We start from the raw sequence: 22904 nt of genomic DNA, 5'->3' as shown, positions 1-22904 counted from the left end.
AATACCAATATTGTGGAAAGATTTTATGTGATTTTAAGTCATCTACAGCATTTTAAAGTTCAGCGGAAGCTGCCATCTTGGACTTCAACATGGCGTCAGACAATGAAATTCGACTTCTTCTAGTTAAGTCCCTTCACCCAATACTCATAAAGTGGCGGTATGATATGATTTTTTTTTTTTCATTTACAGCATTTAAGACGTTCGTCGCCACGTCACCCATTTTCAGGTGACGGATGTATTTCCTGAGAGGCCCCGTCACATCAAAAAGCATGTGACACTCTCTCACTCAAGTTAGCCGCTCAGTTTAGCCACACGTTACAAATAGTGGAGTTCTCCCTGGTTGCTTTCTTGCTCCGAGATTTTCTTTGGGCCCGGCAAGTAAAACAACCAAAATGAGCGTGGCGACGAACGTGTTAAAGTTAAGCGAAAGGCGCCATCTTGGATTTCAAAATGGCGTCAGATAGCGAAATTCGACTTCTACTCGTTTAGTCCTCTACCCAATTCCATGTTTTATAAAAGTTTTATGTAAGTTTTGGTGACCAACATTTTAAAGCATAATGATTTTATCGAAATTTGAAAAATTGACGTTTCTACAAATGTTTTTTTTTTTTGTTTATTTGTGACACTTTGTGACAAATGTTGATGTATACAATGCGCTTTAGCTTTTTATGAAGATGAATGCTATAGCCTATAACGAAGTTTTGCGGAATAAAAAGTAGCGCAGTTGAACCTCGATCGAATTTTACTGAAAACGATGCCTTTAATTTTTACCTTTATCGAAAATCTATCGGCATTCTTTTCATAACCATTATATTTATCATTATAACTGCGCAGTGAGGTTGCTGAAATCACATTGTTTCATATTGTGGAGTTTCGGGAAGCAAACAATTCCAATATTTTCAATACGTAGGATGTATTAAAATAATTCTGTAAATATACAATGAGCAACTTAGGATTTTTACTTATTTGCTAATAAATTATGATAGTAATGACTTACGTTTACTGCTTCTTCTACTTTTACTCCTCCAATTAACCTCTACCTCTATCAGTATTATGATTCTATCCTCCGATTACAATCTTTTTATCGCCTGTAGTCTAATCAACCCTGCACCTGTTGTGATGATATCACTTAGGTAATAAACACGATTATACATTATCTTTTGATATAAATAATTCACCTTACGACAAATGGTCTTTACAGATTCTATTGATTCTGCTCACTTGGTTCTCGCACTTCGAGCTATCGAACTTCTGTTAGTGTTTTCAACGGTTTTTTTCAATTAGCTCATACACCAATGTTATACTTTGGCAACTTACTTAGGAGAATACTAAGTTCCTAACTTGATCGCGAAGTGAATTTTATATTTCATGGAACTGAATAAGTAGGAACTCTTGGCCCAACAATGGCGCTTAACTTTTTTAATACATGACTTTCGATTTTGATATTTTATCTTTTTATGATTATTATTATTACTATCCTAATTTGTTTTCGAACATTATTTGTATGACATAACAGCATTTCGACATGTTATAGGTCTGCAGATGATTTTACGCTGAGATGAGACGTGTTGACGTACAGTAGTGACACATATGATTTTGAGCGAAATTTCAGCTTCTACTCATTACACAGAATACAGACTTATTAACAGATCAAGTTTAATGACATTTTTACAGTCTTTCATGAAAATGTCATGTAATTTGAAATAGGAAATGATTTTTCGGTAAATAAATTTAAAAAAAACACTTTGCAGCTGATGACTCCTAATTCCTGATAACCCTGGCTTTTTTTATCAAATGTTAGAAAATCTGATGAAGATCATCTAATCAAAACATTTTAATGCTCCAAAATAAATATTTTTCTTGTTGAAAACATATTTCTAGAAATTAGACGGAAAATCTTTCAGTGATGCCAGTTTCTTTTCGAAAGGATGCACTGTTTAACGTGTTATGATATTTTTCTCGCTACTCCTACCGCTATGCCATCATCGGCAAAGTTGTAACCAAAGCATTTTCCACTCTATCTATTTTAATTTCATTTGCATTGCATAATTACAAAATATTTAAGAAAAACCAAAAAAGTGACATTCTGCGAACAAGTTTTCCCGATTTTTCATTCAATATTTCAAATCAAAACTTGGGTATCTAAATCTCATTTTAAAAATCTACAAAAATTTTGTCGGTCGTTATGACTAAAAGGAAATCTTTTTAAACTTCAAGGTTTTTGAAATTCGAGGAAAGTTGCAAACGACACAAACGACAATTTTGTGGAGTGTAAGTTTTACAGTTGAACTAAACTGTGTGAAAATTTCCATTAAAAAATATCAGCTAAGAAAGAAATGACAGCTTGCAGTTTTAGGAGAGAGTGCTGTTTAACGCAATTTTTGTCCGAATGCTACTGTAGAGCGCCTATTAAGCAGAATGCTGATTAAAGCAAATATTGCATCGAATGTGTGTACAAAAACCTATACACACATGAGCAGACATCTGTTTTCTATAAATTGGAGTAATTTTTATGTTGAAATCTCCTTCAGTTTCTGAGTAATTTATTTCCGTTCCGTGTAATATTTCCGTTCAATTTCATTGAAAAAGCTAGAAACTGATATCTTTCATACGACAAAGCTGAAGTTTTATAAAAATCTTTTTTTTTTTGTATAATTTTATAGAATAAAACAAAAGTTAGGGTTGCCATACTATAGAGGCAGTTCATCCATGAGAAAAACTTTATCAAATTAGTTTTGAGATATTCAATTCTTTCTTCAGATGTTAATTAGAGCTTAAATTCAAAGTTTTATTGATGAAAATCATTCATTTATTCTATTTAACCTGTTATTTTAGGATAGAGGCATTTTACATATGTACATGAAGGAGGCATTCAAAACCCCTCTCTAATTCTTCTTTATAATCATTCCGAAACCTTCATATAAGTTTAATTTTATTTGAGTTCATTTGAATAAGAAACAAAAACCACCCAAGATTTTGTTTTGATTTTCTTTACGTATTATTTTTAAAAGTCGAAATATTACATCAAAAGGTATCAAAACCATGTATGATTTTCAAAAAAATAATTTGAGTTGGTCAATTAACAAAATTCGTTCTTGACTTATGTTCAAAGCGTATCACCCTCAAAATACAATGATTAGATATGGTGTCTTGTCAGCCATTTCGTCAAATGGCCATTTAACCTGATAGGCGCATTTAGGAACACTTTTCCCTACTTTAAATTCTGAGCTGGCGGCAAGTCTCGTTGGATAAATTTATGACTCGTGCTAAAAAAAGTACACTCTTTGATCCTTGATGCATAAAAGTATTTTTCTATGCATATCAAGCCTAATTTGAGGTTTTTCAACTTTACGACACTTTTCTCTCAGAGAAGCATCCTCGAACAGTAAATATGCACAGAAACCATGTTGGAACGGCTCGTCTTTGTTGGTGTAATTCTTCCAGAGAGTCGACCGGCCAGGCTCAATGACGTTCTAACAAGCTAGCCAAAGTCTCAGCCGTTGTCTGATTAAATTAGCACGACACTGCCAGTTCATCTCGCGCGAATAAGTATGACCATCATCGTCTTCAAAGTTGCACCGAAAGTTGATCGAGGAACCAAGTTTGAGACGACTTCTTATCAACGCGATGTTGTGCCGATACCTTTGCCTTCGAATGTCTTCGAGTATAGTACTCTTACATGAATGTGTAAAGATTACCAAGACCATCTTATCAGGGCAAAATCGGACCAAGCAAACCGTATCAGAACGGGCAAATGAGAATGGTTGGTAGGAAGGTAGCTAAGTATATCGCAAGATACAGCCTAAGTCGATGCGCACGGTTTAGTGGAAGAAAAACGCAAGCTTTTCCAGTTTAGCGCAGTTCGGTTCAGTACTCCGTGGATATCGCAGGTCTTTCAGCTCTCGCCGGGTTCAGTTCGCTTCAGTTCGGTTTAAGCGTGTTTGGGGATTAAGTCCTCCTCAATTGGTGACTTCCTTTTGATCTTCGGATTGATTGAGATAGTTTAGCCTGCTGCTTGGAATAAAAGTGAGTGTTCCTTATGTTTCTGATTGAACTTTACAACCCACCAACTTTTACCGTATTAAAAAAACGCAAGTTCATAGTCACGGATCGAAGTTTGCTGAATTCTAGGAAAGGTCGTGAAATGTTACACAAGAAAATGTTGTTATCTTTTGCTCGAGACTTTACTTAATTAAGGTTAATTGATGAGTAAGAATGTAGCAAATTATCATTGTCGTCGTCGTCGTGACCGTGGAGAGAATAATTCCTTACTGACACCGGAGACATTTATGGTCGTGGACTACAATAAAATAATTACTTTGGGTATGATTAGCGAAACGGCGGTGGTGACAGTGGTAATGATTCACAGTTAAACAGAACATTTATTAGAGAGTTGAGGCAAAGGAGAATCGGCAAATTTTGAATTCCTGGTGTAAAACAGACATCGGAAACATTTTCTTCCAATTCAAAGAAGAAAAATTCGTTTGGATCAGAAAATATCAATACTCACCTGAAGTTTTCGATTGGTCAATTTCGAAAATGAAGTAGATAAAGTTTTTTCGTACGGTCGGTAATGCTTTGGCTTAGAAAAATTTCAATTGATGAGACACCTCTATATTTTTTTAAAAATCTGGAATTTTTTGCAACACAAACACGGATGATACATTGGACTGGGTGAATAATTTTTTTTTAAATAATGAAAAGTGTTGAAAAACTAAAAATTGAAAAAGTGACAATGTTATGCTCATTATCAACACCAGTTTCTAGTTTACAATTTTAAAAACTCTGAATAGACTTTATCTAGTTACATCATAGAAATCATTTAACCAATCATCAAATATATTTTTTTAGTTTTTGGCATCGTGAGGTATGAAAACCTTTTATTATTTATTGGGTATGCTATTTTGATGGTTTACCGGAGCAGTTTCAGATAACATTAATTCGATTTAATCGATTTAAGCTTAAAAGATTTCAAAAGTTTTTAAAACCTTATCATCGGAAATATTTCAATTTATTTTTCTCCTTTGCACATAACTTAGGCAGATTGTTTGATGTATCAATTTTTTGTACTGATGAATCGGAAATAGCAACAAAATTTCTTAGTGTGTATTTTGTACTGCAAAATCAGCACCATTTTTGTTTCTTTCGTGGAATCGAGCCTTCCTATGGTTTTGTGCCAATTAATAAATTATTTGAAGAAAATTGTCTTCTGAACAACTTTCTTAAAGATCAAAACTTCGTATCTAATAAGGCAAAACAGTTATAACTTGTTTATCAGGGGAATGTCTTTTGGTAATGAAAAACAATGAATTCAATTGACACCACTGCTGGGTGCCTAGCGAGGTATTGCATGATTACTTTTTATGTAGGTAATATTTCACTAGGCACCCAGCAGTGATGTCAGTTGAATTTATTGATTATCAATGCCAAAGGCAAACCCCTATTAAACAGCGAATTACTTGTTTGCCTAATTAGATACGAAGTAACGGTCTTCCACAAAGTTGTTCAGCCGAAAATTTTCTTCAAAAAATTTATAAATTGGCACAAAAACCATTAGTAGGCTCGGTTCCACAAAAGAAACAAAAATTATGCTGATTCTTTAGTACAATATATTCAATTTTCCCATATAAAACAAAAAATTCAAATTTACTCATGTAAACGTTACCTAAAAATACTGCAAAAAATCATGAATGAGGTTTGAACTAAAAAGAAGCTTTTGAGACCCCAGGGTTTGAGAAATCCAGAAATGACCCCAAATCGACTCAGTCTACTATTACGTACCTACTGAATAAATCACACTTGCATCAAGAATCTGTAACTTAAACCGAAATGGTGGAACATTTTACCACTGAAAAGATTTTACATCTGTATAATCTAGTCCAAGCGTTTGTCCACCAGTAAGTCATTTTTTTTATTTTTCCTTTTCGTTAAGATTCATATACAGCTTTTGAATTCTTCAGCTTTGTTTTGCTTTAAAGAAAATCTAATAGGACTTATTAAAAACGAGATACATAAATTTAATAAGTTCATTTCTAATAACATGATCGTACTTTTTGATGAAAAAATTATCATCTTGTACCGAAAATCATAACGAATGCCACCCGCTTTGCCATAATGTTTCAAAAGTAACAATTTCGACTCAGAACTAAAACAAAAATCTCGAAATCTTATCCCTGAACAACAATTCTACTACAGTTTTTCGAAAATTTCTTCACTTTTTGATAGAAGTTTAGTCCCAAATTTTGAATATCAATAAGACTAAGCTTGTCAGGAGGCTCAGATTTTGCCCGAATAGTTTCACTTATTTGCTAAATCAAACAAAAGTTTAAATTGAGTCGTTCGAGTAATGTATTTTTCGTTTTAAAATTTTTTGAGGAAATTTAATCAAAATAATTAATAACAATTTTGGAAGCTTAGAAATGATTTAAAATTGACTGAGTGTTTCTACATTTTTTTCATAAATTTAATTGAATAAATTTGATATTGGCGGATAATTCGAAGAATAGCCTGAATTTGCACAGCCCGAAAAATATCTTGAAAGCTTAGGTTAGAATTACTCCAAATTTTGTGGTTTTAGAGCCGCCTATTTACATTTAAATTCAATGTCTGTGATCAGATTTTGGATCCTGTATCCAGTTTATTATTCTTGAGTTATAGTTTTTCATCATAGACACAAAAACATGCATTTCTTTTTGCATTTCTAACTTAAGCTTGTTGCATTCCGCAACTGAAAAAAGAGCTCAGTTTGAAATCGAGAAAATCAGAATACAAATAGTATTTTCCTTTCTAAGGGTTCTGATACAAATTACGATTTTTGGATACGTTGGTTAGGGTTTTGGTTAAAAAAAAATTTGCTTATTACTTGTTAATTTAAGTAGATAATTACAAAAAAATCGTAAAAATGAAACCTTCTAATCTCTTTTTTAACTTCATTGAAAAATTGGCAACTTCTAGGACATATTTCTTGGAAGTTAGGATTTTCAATAAATAACCAACTTTTAATGGAAAATAACTCAAACCTTTTTAATTTGTTCTACTATAAGTTATGTATGCATTTTTTAACTAAAAATGTTATAGAAAAAAATTGTCATCAAAGCCCTTCCCCCTATCAGCCGCTCCTTCCTACGGCCCTGTTAATTTCTTCAAATTTTGGATTAATGATTGGAAACAACTATTTGAAACGTGTAAAAAACATCCAAATGATACTCACCTCAAAGAAATGATTCAACATATCAACAGAAAAACTTTATCTTTAAAAGAGAACGTGTAAACGACTGTACTATGAAAAATTAATCGAAAATCAATAATAAAACGCCCTCAAAACTTTGGAAAAATATAAATGAACTTTTGGGTAAATCCAACAAATCGCCTACAGTTAAACCTGCCGAAGGTTCCAACCTTATAACTGTCAAAAGGTCTTGCTGATAAAATCGATAGTTTTTTCTCTTCAATTGGATCAGACCTTGCTAAGGAAGTATCTAATGAACTTGAGTTTGACGTTTTATCCAATATAAATGAGGTAGGGAATTCAATATTTAACCAACCAACAGATAAAAATGAAATTAATTTAATTATATTGAGCCTTTAAAACAAAAAATTGTGGACCGGATTGCTTCTTAACAAGAGTTATAAAAATAAACAACATCCTATTTTCTCATATTCTTGCAAAGTTATTCAAGTCAATAATTGAAACAGGATGTTTTCCAGATTGCCTAAAAGTGGCAAAAGTGACTCGAATTTTGAAATCATGATATCCAGAAGATGTCTAGTAATAAATCTCAGATGACAAGTCAGTTGCTTATTGAGCCGATGTCCGTGAGTCCGAGTCCAAGAGTAAACATCGATCACAGTTGTACCGGATAAGTTTTTCAATGACTGTCCGCAAACTGCATCGATGGAATAAGTCGCGAATGACATAAAGATGTTAAAACGACTATAAACAAAACAAAAAAAAATTCAACAATTATCTTCCAATTTCTTCGCTGAGCATCATCAAAAAGTTGTTTGATGAATTACTAAGTAAAGAACTTCTTTTTTACATAATCATGAATTTCTTCATGATAATATTTTATATAAAATGCAAAACGGTTTTTAGAGAAGGATCAAGCACTCTTATATCTATTTCTGAACTATTTGACTCAATAATAACAGAAATTGATACTAAAAATACCCTCGGAGTCTTATTTCTTGACCTAAAAAAAGCTTTCGACACATTGAATCATGGAATTTTATTAGATAAATTGAACAAATACGGAATAAGGGACAAAGCAAATGTCATAATTCTAAGTTACTTGAACAACAGAAAACAACTTGTTGTGGTTAAAGGAATAGCCAGCGCATTGAGAAATATTAGTATAGGGATGCCATAGGGCAGTTACATTGGTCCTTTACTCTTTCTTGTGTACATTAACGATATTTGTAATCTTCCCCTTCTTGGTACTGCATGGCTTTTTGGAGATGATACTGCTTTATTTTACACAGAAGAAGCGAAAACTTTTAAATACTTAGGTATTCATTAGATAGCACCTTTTCTTGGAGTTATCAAATACAACATTCAGAAAAAAAAAGAGTTTTTCCCAACTGAGCTTTGTGGTGAATTCTGTACAACAACATGTGCTGTTAAACTCTATTTCACCAACTTATGAGAGTCTAGGGACGATCATCTCAATCAGATAAACTTCAAACTCTGCAAAACAGATGCTTAAAAACTATCTACAATCTTCCTTTGTTGCATTCAACTAGACTTATGTATTCATCCAGATTTGAAAATATCTCACCTTTATCCAATCTTCGTGATTACCAAACTGTGTCGTATGTATTTGATAACCTGCATTCATCAACTGCCATTCAAAACCTTCGTTTCACAACATGAATAAGGGCACATAACACTAGATACTTAAATCTTCTTCAACGCTGCTGATCCTCAACTTCCTTAGGGCAGAAAAGGATACCACGATGCATTTTCAAAATCAAATTGCTTCAAGTTTTTAGCTTAGCTTAGCTTAGCTTGATTGACTACTCACATCCACCTGAATCATTGAACCCGAAATGCTTTGTTAATTTTTCACAAAATGGAATTCATTGAAATGGTTTTTCCTGATTCTGATGGTTATTTGATGATATGAACTTTGTTAATTGGTTTTTTTTTAATAAATGCATTTCGAGCACCATGATCGCAGGCGTGGCTCAGTAGAAAGAATTCCACATCGCCAATGGTTGCTACTCCGTGATTGACCGAGGCTACCAATTTTGTGCAAAGGTCAAAAGAATGATGCTTGGGATTAGCGACTCACTCTCAATACACAAAACTGATACTCTCTCTTTAACCATCAATAACGGCGCCGGCCACGTCCTAGTAATCAATTGATAGGTAGGAAAAAATATAGAAAGGGATGAAAGAATCAAATTTGTGCTTTAGGACCGAGGTTACCTCTGCATCCTAGCAAAAAAAAATTGTTTTGGGAGTGTGGGATGAAGGATATGATCAGGAAACACTTTTGACAAGTGCGATGTAGTATTTTTATTACCTGCTCAAACTGAAAGCCTAATTTGTTGTCATTTTTTTTTATTTTTTCATTTTCTAACACGGCTCTTTTTTTAAAGTAAAATATCGAGAAACTATCTAGTATTTCTCATCCATATATATAAGGGCAATTAAAAAAAAAGTATGTCCTATTGTCAAGAATCAATTTTTCAAATTTTGAACACTTGGAAACTAAAATTTAAAACATTTATTTTTCCGATTATTTTTCAACACATTATTTTTTATTGTTTCTGAGCTATCTAATTTATATATTTTTCCATATTTGAGAGCTTTTTAGTCTAATTTATGCTTCAAGTACTGTTATAATTCAAAATAATTAAATTTTTTGCAATGTGAAACTGTTGGAATTTCATTGGACTTTGATTGAAACTCTATTCAAGATAAAGCGTTAGAAGCACTAATCCTGAAATTATGTAATTTACTTATTTACTGAAACACGTGTCATATAATAACCAAGTTTTCACTTGTAATAGATTTCAGATATGAAAAATTTTCTGAACACTAGTTCTGTAATGATTATGGTAGCATTGAACTTCTGTCGTGGTAAGAGAAATGTGACAAAATTTCTGTAATTTAAACGGATTACTTTTGGAACATTTTGGTGCAAGTCGTTGTTTCTAAAGTCTCTACTACTTCTACTTCTACTCTTCTACTGATTTCGAGAAAAAAAATAACGATTTCTGTACTTCATGTTAATAGTTCTTTGAATTTGATAAGGATCTTTTGGATAGTTCATTTTTTTTCAATATTTTTAAAAAAGTCCTAGAAAATTTAACGGATTTTTAGCGTTTTTCATAAGGCTTTTTGATCAAGCTAACTAATAATAAACGATAAAAGCATAGCACATTATGTATGAAAACTAATGATGTAATAAGAATAGGCACTAATCTTAACGATGATTCATGTAGATTTTTTTATTATGACGCACAATATTCATCAGAAAATAACTCTTCCAAAATAATTTTCAATCTAATGTTTCAAAATGAATGTTTCATTTTCCTTCCTAGGATTAATCTTTGGAATTGGTTCTATATGTTATCATAACTTAACACAGTTGATGTTTTAACAAAATTCTACTAAATAAAAGATTTTATTTGATTCGGTTTAGTGGGATGGAAATGGGGATCCTAACATTTTTTTAAATATTCGATTTCCAAATTCTTTGGCGTGTTAGGACGACTTAAAGTATGATAACTTTCATAAAATATAACTCGGAAAATAAATTTATTGATTTATACATTTTGTTTTTATTTTATAGTAAATTTTCAAATTCATCTAATAGACGCTTGCTAATGAAATTTTTTGAAATCACTTCATTCGTCAAAAAAAAAGTTCGATTATAAAAAATCCCACGACATGGCCTTAGATTAAAAACATCCTATTATCGAGCAAGCGTTATAAAAAATCATCCAATTGGCAATTATACAAGTAAAAATGGCTTTAAGCGTTCAGTGTGAATCCGAATGAGTGTCTTCATGTTGTCATTTGCTTCTCACGGCATAATATTTTTTAATATTAACATTTCAACTCAATCCTTTGCCCTATCCAACAAGTTTTCTCTTTCTCCTTCAAAGTCATTCGATTTGATTGTCAGGTGAACCACAGAATTGTGAAGGAAAAAAAGATAAGAATGGCATTATTTCGTGTTCAATTACTATGAAAAAATGAATACAAATTTTAAAGTATTATTTTAGCGAACAAAAAATACATATTTGCTAATTTAATCGTTAAGACATTGTTATTAAAGTACGCATATTTGAAGAAAAATAGGTTGAATATCATGATCAGATCAAATTGCTTCAAGTTTTTAAAGATAAACTAAGTTCGTAAAACAAGTTGAAAAAATTAGCCTTGAGTATATTGAGTATATGAGTGTGTATCGTTAATTTTGGTTAGATTTTAGTCATAACTTATTCTATTAGTTTTGGTATTACTTTTTGAAGAAATTTTAATTTTTGTTCTTTAACATGAATCTCTTAAAAGGAAATCTTTTTCCATTGAGATTCATAGTGTAAATTAGTTTAATGTATCGCCGAATTTCCCGCATTAAATTCCAAATTTTGGGTTCTCAGCATGAGTAATGTTTTGCTCGCGTTGCGTATATGTTATTTTTGCTGCCAGACGTGCTTAGAACAGTAGCATCCATTACAAGGGGGCTCAATAGAGCCTTTTGGTATGGGGGATAGATGATTGGTTGATTGATGAAAATCCAGTGCTACGTTTTTCGGAGTAAACCCCTGTTACAGAAAATCATGTGATGTGACGTAACGAAAGAAGATCGCTCGTTAAATTACAAATCGTAAACCAAAACCAACAAGTTTTTTTTCGCCTCATACAAAATCTTTTTTCAAAATTTCATTATATTCCGTGATGAATTTAAAAAAAAGCTGACCAGTCGCCTAATGTGACGCAACGAAGGAAAAAGGCTTTATTTTGTTAACCACTGCATAGAGAACAAAATTTATTTGTTGCAAATTAAAGGAAAAGTCGAGCAAAGCATGGCGATATAAAGTTTGTCTGGAAAAATTTCAACACCTTAAGGTTATTACAAAAATCATCAAAAAAGTTTTTCCTAATGATGTGTCGCAACGAGGGAATGGGTCATGTATAAAAATCAATTTCAGTCTGTCTGATCCTGCGTGTAACTTGGCATGTGAGTGTATTTGTGGCCGGGGAAGGTTCCTATAATGGTTTGAGACCCATCCCTCTATCTGGAAAGGCGAAGGGGGTCATCCAAACAAAAGTAACATGTTTGCATAACTCGAGAATTGACAATGCAGATGGAACCAAATATGGCATGGCTATTTTTTTGGGTGCGAGGAATGTTTCTAGGTTGCTTTTTTCTCCCCCCTCTTTTAAGTGGGGAGATAGTAAGGGAGAAGGAGAACTACTTTTACAATGAAATGTTTTGATCCCTTCTTTTTTTTTCAGGGAAGAGAAAGGTGGGAGAAAGGGATCCTCTCATACATTTTTCGGCATAACTCGAAAGCTCACCGGGCAAATGGAATCAAATAAGGCATGGAAATTTATTTGGCTAAAAGAGATGTTTATTAAATAGTTTGGTATCCCTCCCTTTTTTCCAACGGGAAAACAGGAAGAAGGAACCCAACCTGCAATACAACTTTTGGCATAAATCGAAGACTTATCGAGCAAACGGAACCAAATTAGGCATGGAAGTATATGAGGGTACGATGAATGTTTCTATGATGAGGGGCTCACAAACATTTTATTCATTTTATTGCATAACTTGACAACTAATTTATCAAACGGAACAATATTTGGCATTGCAGATTTTTGGATACGGGAAATGTTTCTATGATAATTTGAGGCTCCTTCGTCCTTCATACATGAAGAGATAGGTAGATAGTAGAAGGGCGGTTTCCGTATAATTTTATTTTCGTAACTCGAGAATTAATCATATAAATGGAACCAAATCAAGCATGAAAGTGTAATAAGATGATTCTTAAATAGTAAAGCATCCCTTCTTTTTTCCAGTGGGGAAACAAAAAGGGAAATGGGGGCTCCTATGAAACTTTTGGCATAAATCATGGAGTTTTCGAACAAAGGGAACCAAATTTGAGATGAGAATTCGATTAAGTATCATGCAAATATAACAAAATGTTTCAATGACTCTATTGTTCCAGTGGTTTTATGGGAAAGGATAGAGGGTGGGGTTTCCATGTAATATTTAGGCATTATTCGGTAGTTAATCAAGCGAATGAAATCTAATTTGGCATGGGTAAGGTTGCCAGATTGCCTGGATTTATCCGGGTTTGCCCGAGTATTTATTACAAATTTTGGGAACAGTCCGGCCCGGCACGGCAGCCCGAATTTCGATGAAAAAAGCTCGGATTTATCCCGGATCTATTCACTTCATTTGGCAAATCAAACAAAAAAACAAATTGTGTTGTGTTGCCTCCAAAACGAAATTTTTTTGAGTAAAAGTTTATTTGCTATCCTTTATTTGAAATGTGTCGATGAGTTGTTAAAAAAATATTTCTTAATTTTTTTTCTTGATTTTTGTTGAGTAACCCTTTGATCTCCCCCGATATTGCCCAGCTTTTCGGTCGTCAATTTTGAAATGAAATGCCTGGATTTTTTCAGGTTTTTATTTATATTTGCCCTGATTTTGCCGGCCCGGATACGTCCTGAAAAAAAATCTGACAACCTTAGGCATGGGGCTACTTGGCAAAAAGAAGTATTTCTGTGGTTCCCTCCTTCCTTCCAATAAGAAGATTCGAGGACAATGGGAGCTCTAAAAAAAATGTTCGGCTTAATTCGAAAATTGATCAAGCAAATAAAGCTGCATTTAAAAGGAAATGTTATAAGTTTACGAGAATTGTTCCTAGGATAGTTCAAAACCCCTTCCTGCAAGTAATGTTTGAATTTAAAATTCAAAACTAAATCTAAGTTGCAGTTCTCATTTTAAAGAGGTTCTGTCTGAGTTATGTTTAGATTAATTTAAAGATTATGTACCTACAAATGAATCTAAATTTTTGAACAATTTAATTGATTTTTAAAGGTGTAGCAAATGAAATGTAGGTATATAAGATTTTAATAAAGGCTTCAGCTTATTTTTCCAAAATGGTCAATTTTGCACCTATCAACCTGTTAAAACAATATCCTATCGAGCGAAGCCAAATCAAAATATTTTCCCATCGAGAAGGACAACCAACAGCTCGTATATTAAATAATCATCACCCAATATCGTCTCCAAATGTCTTGGACGAAATCTTCATCCAGAACGTTCTTCTGGCTCAAATTGTGTCCACCGCTCCGAATTCTCTCACATAGCTCGAGAGTCGATTCAGTGTTTGCGCAGCATTTCAAAGTTCACAGCAGCATCAATATTGGATTAAGTGCTAAATTGCAGTCACAATGGCAAGCAAGACGAAATATTCTGCCCCACCGATCTTTGCTGGAACGGCACTAAGCAGAGTTTCGAGAAAGCGTTCCCCAATTCCGTTTGTTCAGCTTCAAATTATGTTGACTCAATTTAATGTTATATGGTTGGTACCTCTGACGTCGTTTCCGTTGGCTTCGTTGTCTTCGTCTTGTTCGATTTGGCCTCAAGCAATGGCATTCCATGGATTGGGTGACAATTTCGGCGGGACCAGAAAATTTGCCCCTTATCGGCGGTTGAATGTATTTTTTTCTCGGTTCCGAATCGAAAAATCGGTGTTGTTTTTAGCCGGAGGCTTAGGGGTTGGAATAATAAAAAGAAATCCTTCGATAAACAACCGATAAATTTCGAATGCGGGTGGCAAAATTCAGGGCAATTCGACATCTAGACTAAAGATAAATTCTCGAGCAGAAATTTACCGAAAGAGACCTCATTTTGGCTGCCACAAGCAGTATTAAAGGAGTTTTTACCTTTTTTTTTTGTTTTGCTTCAAAAGCGCCAACTTCCAGAAGCTGGTGTAATTGCTGATAAGACATACCTCGTATTTATTGAGTAAATTTTCAAGGGTGTCTTCCAGCAGTTCGTGGACAGTAGCAGTAGCAAGTGGCAAGCGATAAGAAGCGCGCCACTAATTGAAACTTGTTTGGAGGATTTTAAATTTGCGTGCGATAAGAGCAAACAATGCAATTTGGCTCTATTTGCGGCGACACATCACATCATTATGGAGCTTATGGAGGTTTGTCATTTGACGCCGAGAAATCGCCCTTGACAACAAAATCACACTTCATCAGCAGTTGAAAAAATTTCAATATTGAAATTCGCTCAAGTCGGTTATAATTTTTAAACTGCCACAAATTTGAATCTTTATTCCAATCATGAGTTCTCAATATTTCAACGTAATTGGCATAAGATAAGCCTTTTTTCTCCATCTGGCTGAGGTGGTACACTGGTTAAGTTGAAGGTTGGCAAGGTGAAGGAAAAAAATGTTCTGAGTTCGATTCTCATCAACGGTATTTCTTTGTTTTTTTCTTTATGAATTATCCGATAGAATGCTAAATCCCATAAAATGTTTTTCTTGTTTCACTTGAATGTTTGTATCCTGCATCATTTTGCCCGGGAGTCTTTATGTCAGTGACAGGAAAGCAACCATACAATCTTTGGCTAAGCAATCATAGAATCTTCGGCGTTAGCTGCGATCGGCATTAAAATTTTGTAACCTCTTCATTGGGTATACAATTCCCATTTAATCCAGAGATTTCCCTGGAATAAATTATCTCCAAATCTCTTACAAACTGCTGCGTTGTTGAAAGAGCCATTAAAGTAAATCAAATGAACTGAAAATTCTCTATAACACATTTATGCGCATCATGACATAGATTTTTCTAAAGTATGAATGTGCCACCATAACTATCATAAGAAAACTGAGTTAAAAACTGGACGGCTCTGATTCCGAAGTATACTCAAGGGGTTACAACTCATTTGAACAAAGTTCTGATATACAAGGTGAGTATTCGTGAAAATTGTTCAGTTTTCTTGCATGTTTCAGTTAATATATATTAACGTAAATGTAGGTGTTGGATGAAAAGGAAAACAAAAAAAACTCAATAAAAGTTTTTCCATTCGGCCAGACTGACCTCAATTTCTGTTTTATTACAAACTATACTTTCAAGACGATTGTCAGAGTTTTTCCCGGGCTTATCTGGACTGGGCAAATATGGGCAAATCCGAGCAAATTTATCTTAAAAACTGGTAAAATCCGGGCTTTGATTTCGAAAATTCGGGTAATATCCGGACAAATTCAGCTAAACTACGGATTTATTCATTAAAAATCAAGAAAAAGTAACTTTGTATATTTATATTGCATCAAGCCACATCAGCAGATTTTAAATCGTATTCTAGGCTTCCAAAAAACAGTTTATGATAAAACGCTGATAAAGATTGATCATAAAGTATTAGTTTTGGGGGCAAAAGTTGAAAATTTAAATAACTCATGAAGAATTTACTCACCGTTTATTAAATTTGTTAATATATGTTAATTATTTGTTAATTATCGGCCTTTCCACTGAAAAGTGATGTCCGTTTTAAGTATGAAAATCTGGGGATAATAAAATTTGAAAGTTTGTTAAAAAATAAATTTAATAAGTTATAGAGTATATGACCAGGCTGTAAAAGCAACATTCCCATTATTGGTTGTACCACATTAACAATATGATACTTAGATTATTGGTAATAATTTATAGTCAGTTTTGCTGGAAAGCAGATAAAATTTAAATGCATTTTGATGTGCTATTTTATAATTTCCATTGAAAATAACAGAGAAATGTGGCTTTGAAATATGGTTTATTTATATACAAAAAATTCTAACCGAGTAGGGGAGATAAGGGCACTCCTTTTTTCTACATAAGTACGTATTTTCTTAAACAAATTTTCATAAGGACTTGTTTCGTACTACCTATAGTATTAATTTTTCACCAAAAAAAAAATATCCTTTTCATATTTACAGAAATATTCAATAATAACCAGCTAGGTTCTCAAGTGACGAAAATATTATAATTTTTGAGCACCACCAAATAAGCTTTTATGACCTTTAAATCATCTTGATCTGAAATGTACGTGATCTACACATTGTTTCTCAATTTTCAACATCATAAATTTTTTGATTTTTCACTTTTATCAATTTTAAAACGCTTTTTTACTTTAATTTGTTCACAAGAGGCGAACAGTGCACTCTCAATGAAAGCATATTCTGCCGGGGAATCTAGAAGCGATTTCAACTTGATGAAGTCAACTGAATAACAGAGCTATAGCTTGACTTGTTACATCTGTCGATTTGGCCTAATGGTAAGGTGTCGGAGAGGTAATCAGTAGACTTGAGTTCGATTCCTGTTCGAGGGGATTTTTTTTTGCACATACCATTTATGATTGATTTTTTTTATTGTTACATTATACGGCTAATAGCATCAAAGCATCATCCGTCAAACAAAACACCAGAAACATAAAGTATGAGCATGTGTTAATTCTTTGAATTGTACATACAGACCTAGATTACTTTTTTATTGCTTTGTTTGATGAATCTATGCCTAACCGTTTAGTGCAATCATGATCTTGAATGATAAATGAAAAAAAAATTATGCCTTCATTAATGGTGCTCAAACTGCCTCGGGGGGTTTCTCATCATGCCTCTACAGTGACTGGTTTTCAGCTTTCGGCAAAAAAATTTAAAATGCATTTTTAAAAGTTTTTATCTACTTTTTCAAGTTTCATCCCAATAGACCATAGACTATTTGAGTGTCTGAACACGCAAAAATTATGTAATTCACATATTACAGCTGTTCTCCATGGTTCAATTAGCGTTTTCCTTAAGTTGGCCATTATGCCCTCATCTCCCCTATAATTCGAAAAACAAAAATGTTAGAAATCTGAAAAAATATATGTATTTTTAAAACGTAAAAATGAACCAAATTTTCAACTTTGGGGGAATCTGAAGACCCCCGGCGCAAACCTGTCAGATAATAAAAAAAACCCCACTTATCAATTTTAAGCGTTATTGTGACGTCACGAAAATTCTACTCTTTTCCAAATCACGATTTAACGTCACTTTATTTTTATTTATTTTTTATTTACACATCACACAACGTCACATATTGTCAAAAATTGGGGGTCCCTCCATAATTTTTAAAAAGAATTCAAAGAAATTTTCAGAATGAAAATCTTTTCAGGAGGTTGTGAGTTACATCTAGGAAAAAATGCGATGTGATGTCACGAAAAATTATTTTATTTTTTAGAAAACGTTCAAGAACTTTTATTTGAACATAATTATAGTATTTCTTAATATCTAAACATACTGACACTTTGTATATACCTATAAATATAACACCGGGGAAAGCTCTCTTGCTTCTCAATCAATTTTTACAAAATTCATCGTTTTGGAAAGCATAAAATATGATTTACAGACAATATTCTTCAACAAACATCTATTTAAAAGTTATTCAAAGTCTAAGAAACAAATTCGAATCAAACGTACTTCAGGAAAATGCTGTAAGTCAGTTATTAGGTGCTAGAAAAGGTTGCAAGGTTGTCGAAAAAAAATCTGTGTTTTGACGAAAATAAAATCTGATTTTCTTTGATTGTACCCAGAAATTTTGTGACGGGTTTCTGTGATGTTTTATTCACAAATTTCATTCAAAAGTTATGCCAAATTACGTCTTTTTTGCATTTTACTTAAGAAAATCAATTATTTCTACCAATTTTCTCATATTTATGAAATTCTAAGTTATTATTCAAAATTTATATTGACATACAATAATTAATTTTGAAAAAACGTATAAAATTTTTAAATTCTGTGAAATCTGTGAATATTTTAAAAATTCTATGTTCTGTGACACAGATTCTGGGATGAAATTGGTTCAAAATTCTGTAAAACGATAAATTTTTTTTGTGATTACGGCTGTTGCACATGTGGAAATATTTTTTTCAAAATTTCTCAGATCATGGCCACAAAAAATGTAAAAAAGTGGCGTAAAACCGTAGTCTTTAATGTATCAACCGCCAACGCTGTTCCAGTCAAAGTGGAAATTTTTTGGAAAAAGAATTTAAAAACTGACGTAATTTGCGACATTTCGGCATCTTTAGATTTATAAAACACGAAACATAGAATTCTTGACGGCTTTCCAAAGGTAGCTATTTTTCTAACATTTTATCAAACTAACATGACAATGCGCTTTATTTAATGAATTCAAGTATCAAGTTTTTCATTAAACTTATAATCGTTCTTTTTCGTTTAACGCAGCTTTTTTTTAAATGTCTCTAATAAAAACATACAAATTCCACTTGTTGAAGACTTGATTCGGTATAAACAAACTATCATTGTAATGAATTTCTCATCGATTATTTAAAAGAATCTAAGTAAACCATAAAGCAGGTCATTATCTAAGATTTCTATTAAAATCATGAATAAAGACCAAGTTCTTCTTACATAAATTTTAATATGAAAAAACCGCCAGTTGCTTTTATTATAAGCTGGCATAAGGTTAACAAAATAAAAAAAATAGATCAGGATATATTTTAAAGATAAACATTTTTGATCATACAATTTAAAAGTCGTTTATATATTTTTTTATAAAATGATCGAAAAACTGTTTTTAATTGAAATTTCTACCTCAAAAAATTTTACTAGAAAATCCAAAACCCCGGGTTCACAAAAAACCCACAAAAACGCAAGGTTCCATGAAAAATTTGGGCCAGATCAGACTACGGAAAGGAGTCGTTAAAAAAACCTGAAATTTGTATGGAATTATGTGGATTTTGTTCGGGATGAACAAAAAAAAACAGTTTCACCAATAATTTTGGCCCTTATCTGTCAATTTTTTTTTAAGTTTTCTTAAAGCTTTTGTCGAGGGCTCAGGGTTGCAGTGGGTGATTCCCAGACATTAATGATGCGGACACTAGCTCCCAAATTTTCGGGTAAGTTTCTTATTCACTTTTCCGTTCGTATGGTCCAATGATGACACAACTTTCACATATAGTTCAAACAATTTATTGCACAGTATAAACACACTTTATTTTAACTTTAACTAAAACTTTAACGACTTATATTTAACTTTATTTCTAACACTTAACAAATAACAGAAGTAACGAATAGTAATGGGACTCTTTTCGGCCTGGCCGTCTAGTCGTCGCGCTGGAACAAATCGAAGTGATGGAGAATGGCGATTCGAAGCCAAGCCAAGCTTTCTTTTCGCTGGCGAAGAAAGCGTCCTTTCTTCCGCCAAACAATTCGCTGCTTGCAGAACAATAATTTCAAAGGAGATGAAATCTTTCACGCGCTGCGCGCGCCTTCGCGTACTGCGCCGTGTCGAATCTCGATGCCTCGCTCGCTGCTCGATTACCATGCCGGAACATCCTGCCACCTCCAGAAATGGCCATTTCTGGATACCGCTATAATCGCTCGTATGGAAATGCCACCGCTCGTTCGGTAACATTGGATCGTGCCTGACCTTGCGTCGCTGATGCCGTAGAACCATGGGTTCCGATTCTGGGGAAAAATAAGACCCGGTAGACCCGGACAATAGCAGATAAACTAATGGAATGGTCCTCACCTGGGACCCACCATTTCAGGGGGCCTTGTATTTTATTAAAATCTGCTATCCTCGGTCATTCATGCTGATTTCCATTCTCGATTTCGTTGCTGATTGATGAATTCTCGCCTTCATTCATCTCGCCATCCATTGATGCGATCAGCAGCAAACAGAGCTTTGCAACCGGTCTGTCGATGAAACCCTTTGCTGTCTGCAGTGTTACCACCCGAGTCACCCCATCAGCCCCGGGATGAAGCTTATGGATTCTGCCAGTTGCCCATTGTGTGGAAGGGAGATTCTCATCCTTGATGAGAACAAGACGATTCAATTCGATTTTAACGGGAGCCTTACACCATTTCGATCGAGTTTGCAATGTAGCCAAATATTCAACATGCCATCTCTTCCAAATATCTTGCGCCAACTTCTGGGTCAGCTGCATTTGAGTCAGCCTGTTGGTAGGCAACGACTGTAGATCGTCATCGGGCACTGCCTTAAGCGCCGATTGAACGAGAAAATGACCAGGGGTGAGGGGCTCTAAGTCTGTGGGGTCGTCACTCAGAGGGGTGATAGGGCGAGAGTTGAGACAGCCTTCGATCTGCACTAAAAGCGTCTCCATTTCATCATACGGCAACAAGTGGTTTCCCAAAACACGGACGAAATGCTTCTGGGCCGAGTTGATCGCTGCCTCCCATAAACCTCCGAAATGAGATCCCCTCGGTGGATTAAAGTGCCATTGGATCCCATTCTCGGAGCATTCATTGGCCAGATGACTCTTGTAGTCGTTGCTTCGAAGGAACCTACGTAGCTCGTTTGCCGCACCAACAAAATTGCGACCGTTGTCCGTGTAAACATGAGCACACAGACCACGACGACTCACAAATCGTCGGAACGCTTGGAGAAATTTGGCTGTAGTGAGGTCCACCACAAGTTCAAGGTGGACGGACTTCGTCGAAAAACAGACAAACACAGCCACGTATGCCTTGCCTGGAGCATCTCTTCGGTGTCGTGGTTTGATTTGAATCGGTCCCCAATAGTCGATACCAATAACAGAGAACGGCCGTGTGGGAGAAACTCTAGATGCTGGTAACTCGGCCATCAGCTGTTCGATCAGCTGGGGTCGTGCTCTCACACAGGCAATACATTGATAGACAACCTTCCGAGTGGCTGATCTCACACCCAAAATCCAGTACTTGAGCCGGACCATGTTTATCAACAGCTGGGGAGAAGCATGCAGTAGACGATGATGATAAGAGCGGAGCAAAAGAACGGTGAAGGGGTGAGATCCTGGGAGAATTATCTGGTGTTTTGATTCGTACGGTTGCGCTGATCGATCAATTCTCCCACCGATTCTAATGACGTCATCACGCTGGCTAAGTATTGGGTAGAACCACTTCAGCTTCGAAGAACTCGATACCGGCTCGCCTTTTTTCAACCTTCTCCACTCGTCGGGGAAATGCTGCTGTTGGATAAGTCGGACAATCGTGTGTTCTGCTGTTCTCAATTCGTCGGTCGTGAGCCCCTGGAATCTGCGCTCGCTCTGTGGCAGACGAAAATTCGTGCTGAGGCGCAACGCATATGCGGTGAAGCGTAGAAGCGCATGAAAATTTTCAAATTGTTTCAGGAGGTCATCAATGAAGCTGGGTTCTATGTTCGCTGAAGAGGAAACGATTACGGATTTTCTCAATTCAAAATCAGTGCTGGTAACGATATCAACGTTCGGAATTGGCCAAGAAACCTTGTCTTGGTTTAGCCAATCTGGTCCCTGCCACCATAATGAATTGTGAAGAATGTCCGACGGCAAACAGCCTCGTGAAATGACATCAGCTGGGTTTTCTGCGCCGGTTATGTGTTGCCATGAGCATCCTTCCGTCGCAGTCTGAATTTTGGAAACCCTATTTGCCACAAAGTTGGTCCAAGTTGATGGAATAGCCCTCAGCCAACTCAGTACCACTGTCGAATCCGTCCAAAATTTCACATTCATCTCAATATTTATCGATAGCCGAATCTTCTCGTAAAGTTCGGCTGCCAGAAGAGCGCCACAAAGCTCTAGGCGGGGAATGCTAACTTGCTTGAGGGGGGCGATTCTCGACTTAGATGTAAGGAGAGCCACTTTAATTTCGCCGTGATCATTAACAGATCGAATATAAGCGCACGCACCATAAGCTGTTTCGGATGCGTCCGAGAAAATGTGTAACTCACTCTCGACTGCCTTGCGCAGGAGAACATACCTCTCTAGCCAAACACCGTTCAGCAGGGGGAGTTGAGTATGATTGTTGGCCCATTCTTGTTTAAGGTAGTCGGGCAATTCTTGATCCCAATCCCAAATTGACCCATTTTCATTCTTTAACGTCCAGAGCTTTTGCATGAATGCTTTTGCCGT

General features: G+C 34.8%; 2 protein-coding genes across 6 annotated transcripts in view; one reads left to right on the top strand and one right to left on the bottom strand.

Annotated features, from left to right (window-relative positions):
- The first annotated feature begins 3856 nt into the window (after window positions 1-3856).
- LOC129758775 (axotactin) overlaps window positions 3857-22904 on the top strand; it is a 236653-nt gene continuing 217605 nt past the window's right edge. For 3 of the 5 annotated variants that reach the window (XM_055756395.1, XM_055756394.1, XM_055756396.1), the window contains exon 1: window positions 3858-4026. The gene's annotated coding sequence lies outside the window, so the exon portion shown is untranslated. Of the gene's footprint in view, window positions 4027-22904 lie in introns of all 5 variants that reach the window. The other 2 variants (XM_055756393.1, XM_055756392.1) reach the window with 1 other exon arrangement.
- Window positions 20601-22889, bottom strand: LOC129752107 (uncharacterized). Its single transcript, XM_055747899.1, has one exon. The coding sequence runs from the start codon at window positions 22887-22889 to the stop codon at window positions 20601-20603; it is 2289 nt and encodes a 762-aa protein (XP_055603874.1).

This window comes from Uranotaenia lowii, chromosome 3 (genome assembly GCF_029784155.1).
Source record: "Uranotaenia lowii strain MFRU-FL chromosome 3, ASM2978415v1, whole genome shotgun sequence".
Taxonomy (NCBI): Eukaryota; Metazoa; Arthropoda; class Insecta; order Diptera; family Culicidae; genus Uranotaenia; species Uranotaenia lowii.
The sequence above is the reverse complement of the archived record's forward strand: the minus strand, read 5'-3'. Positions and strand labels throughout refer to the sequence as shown.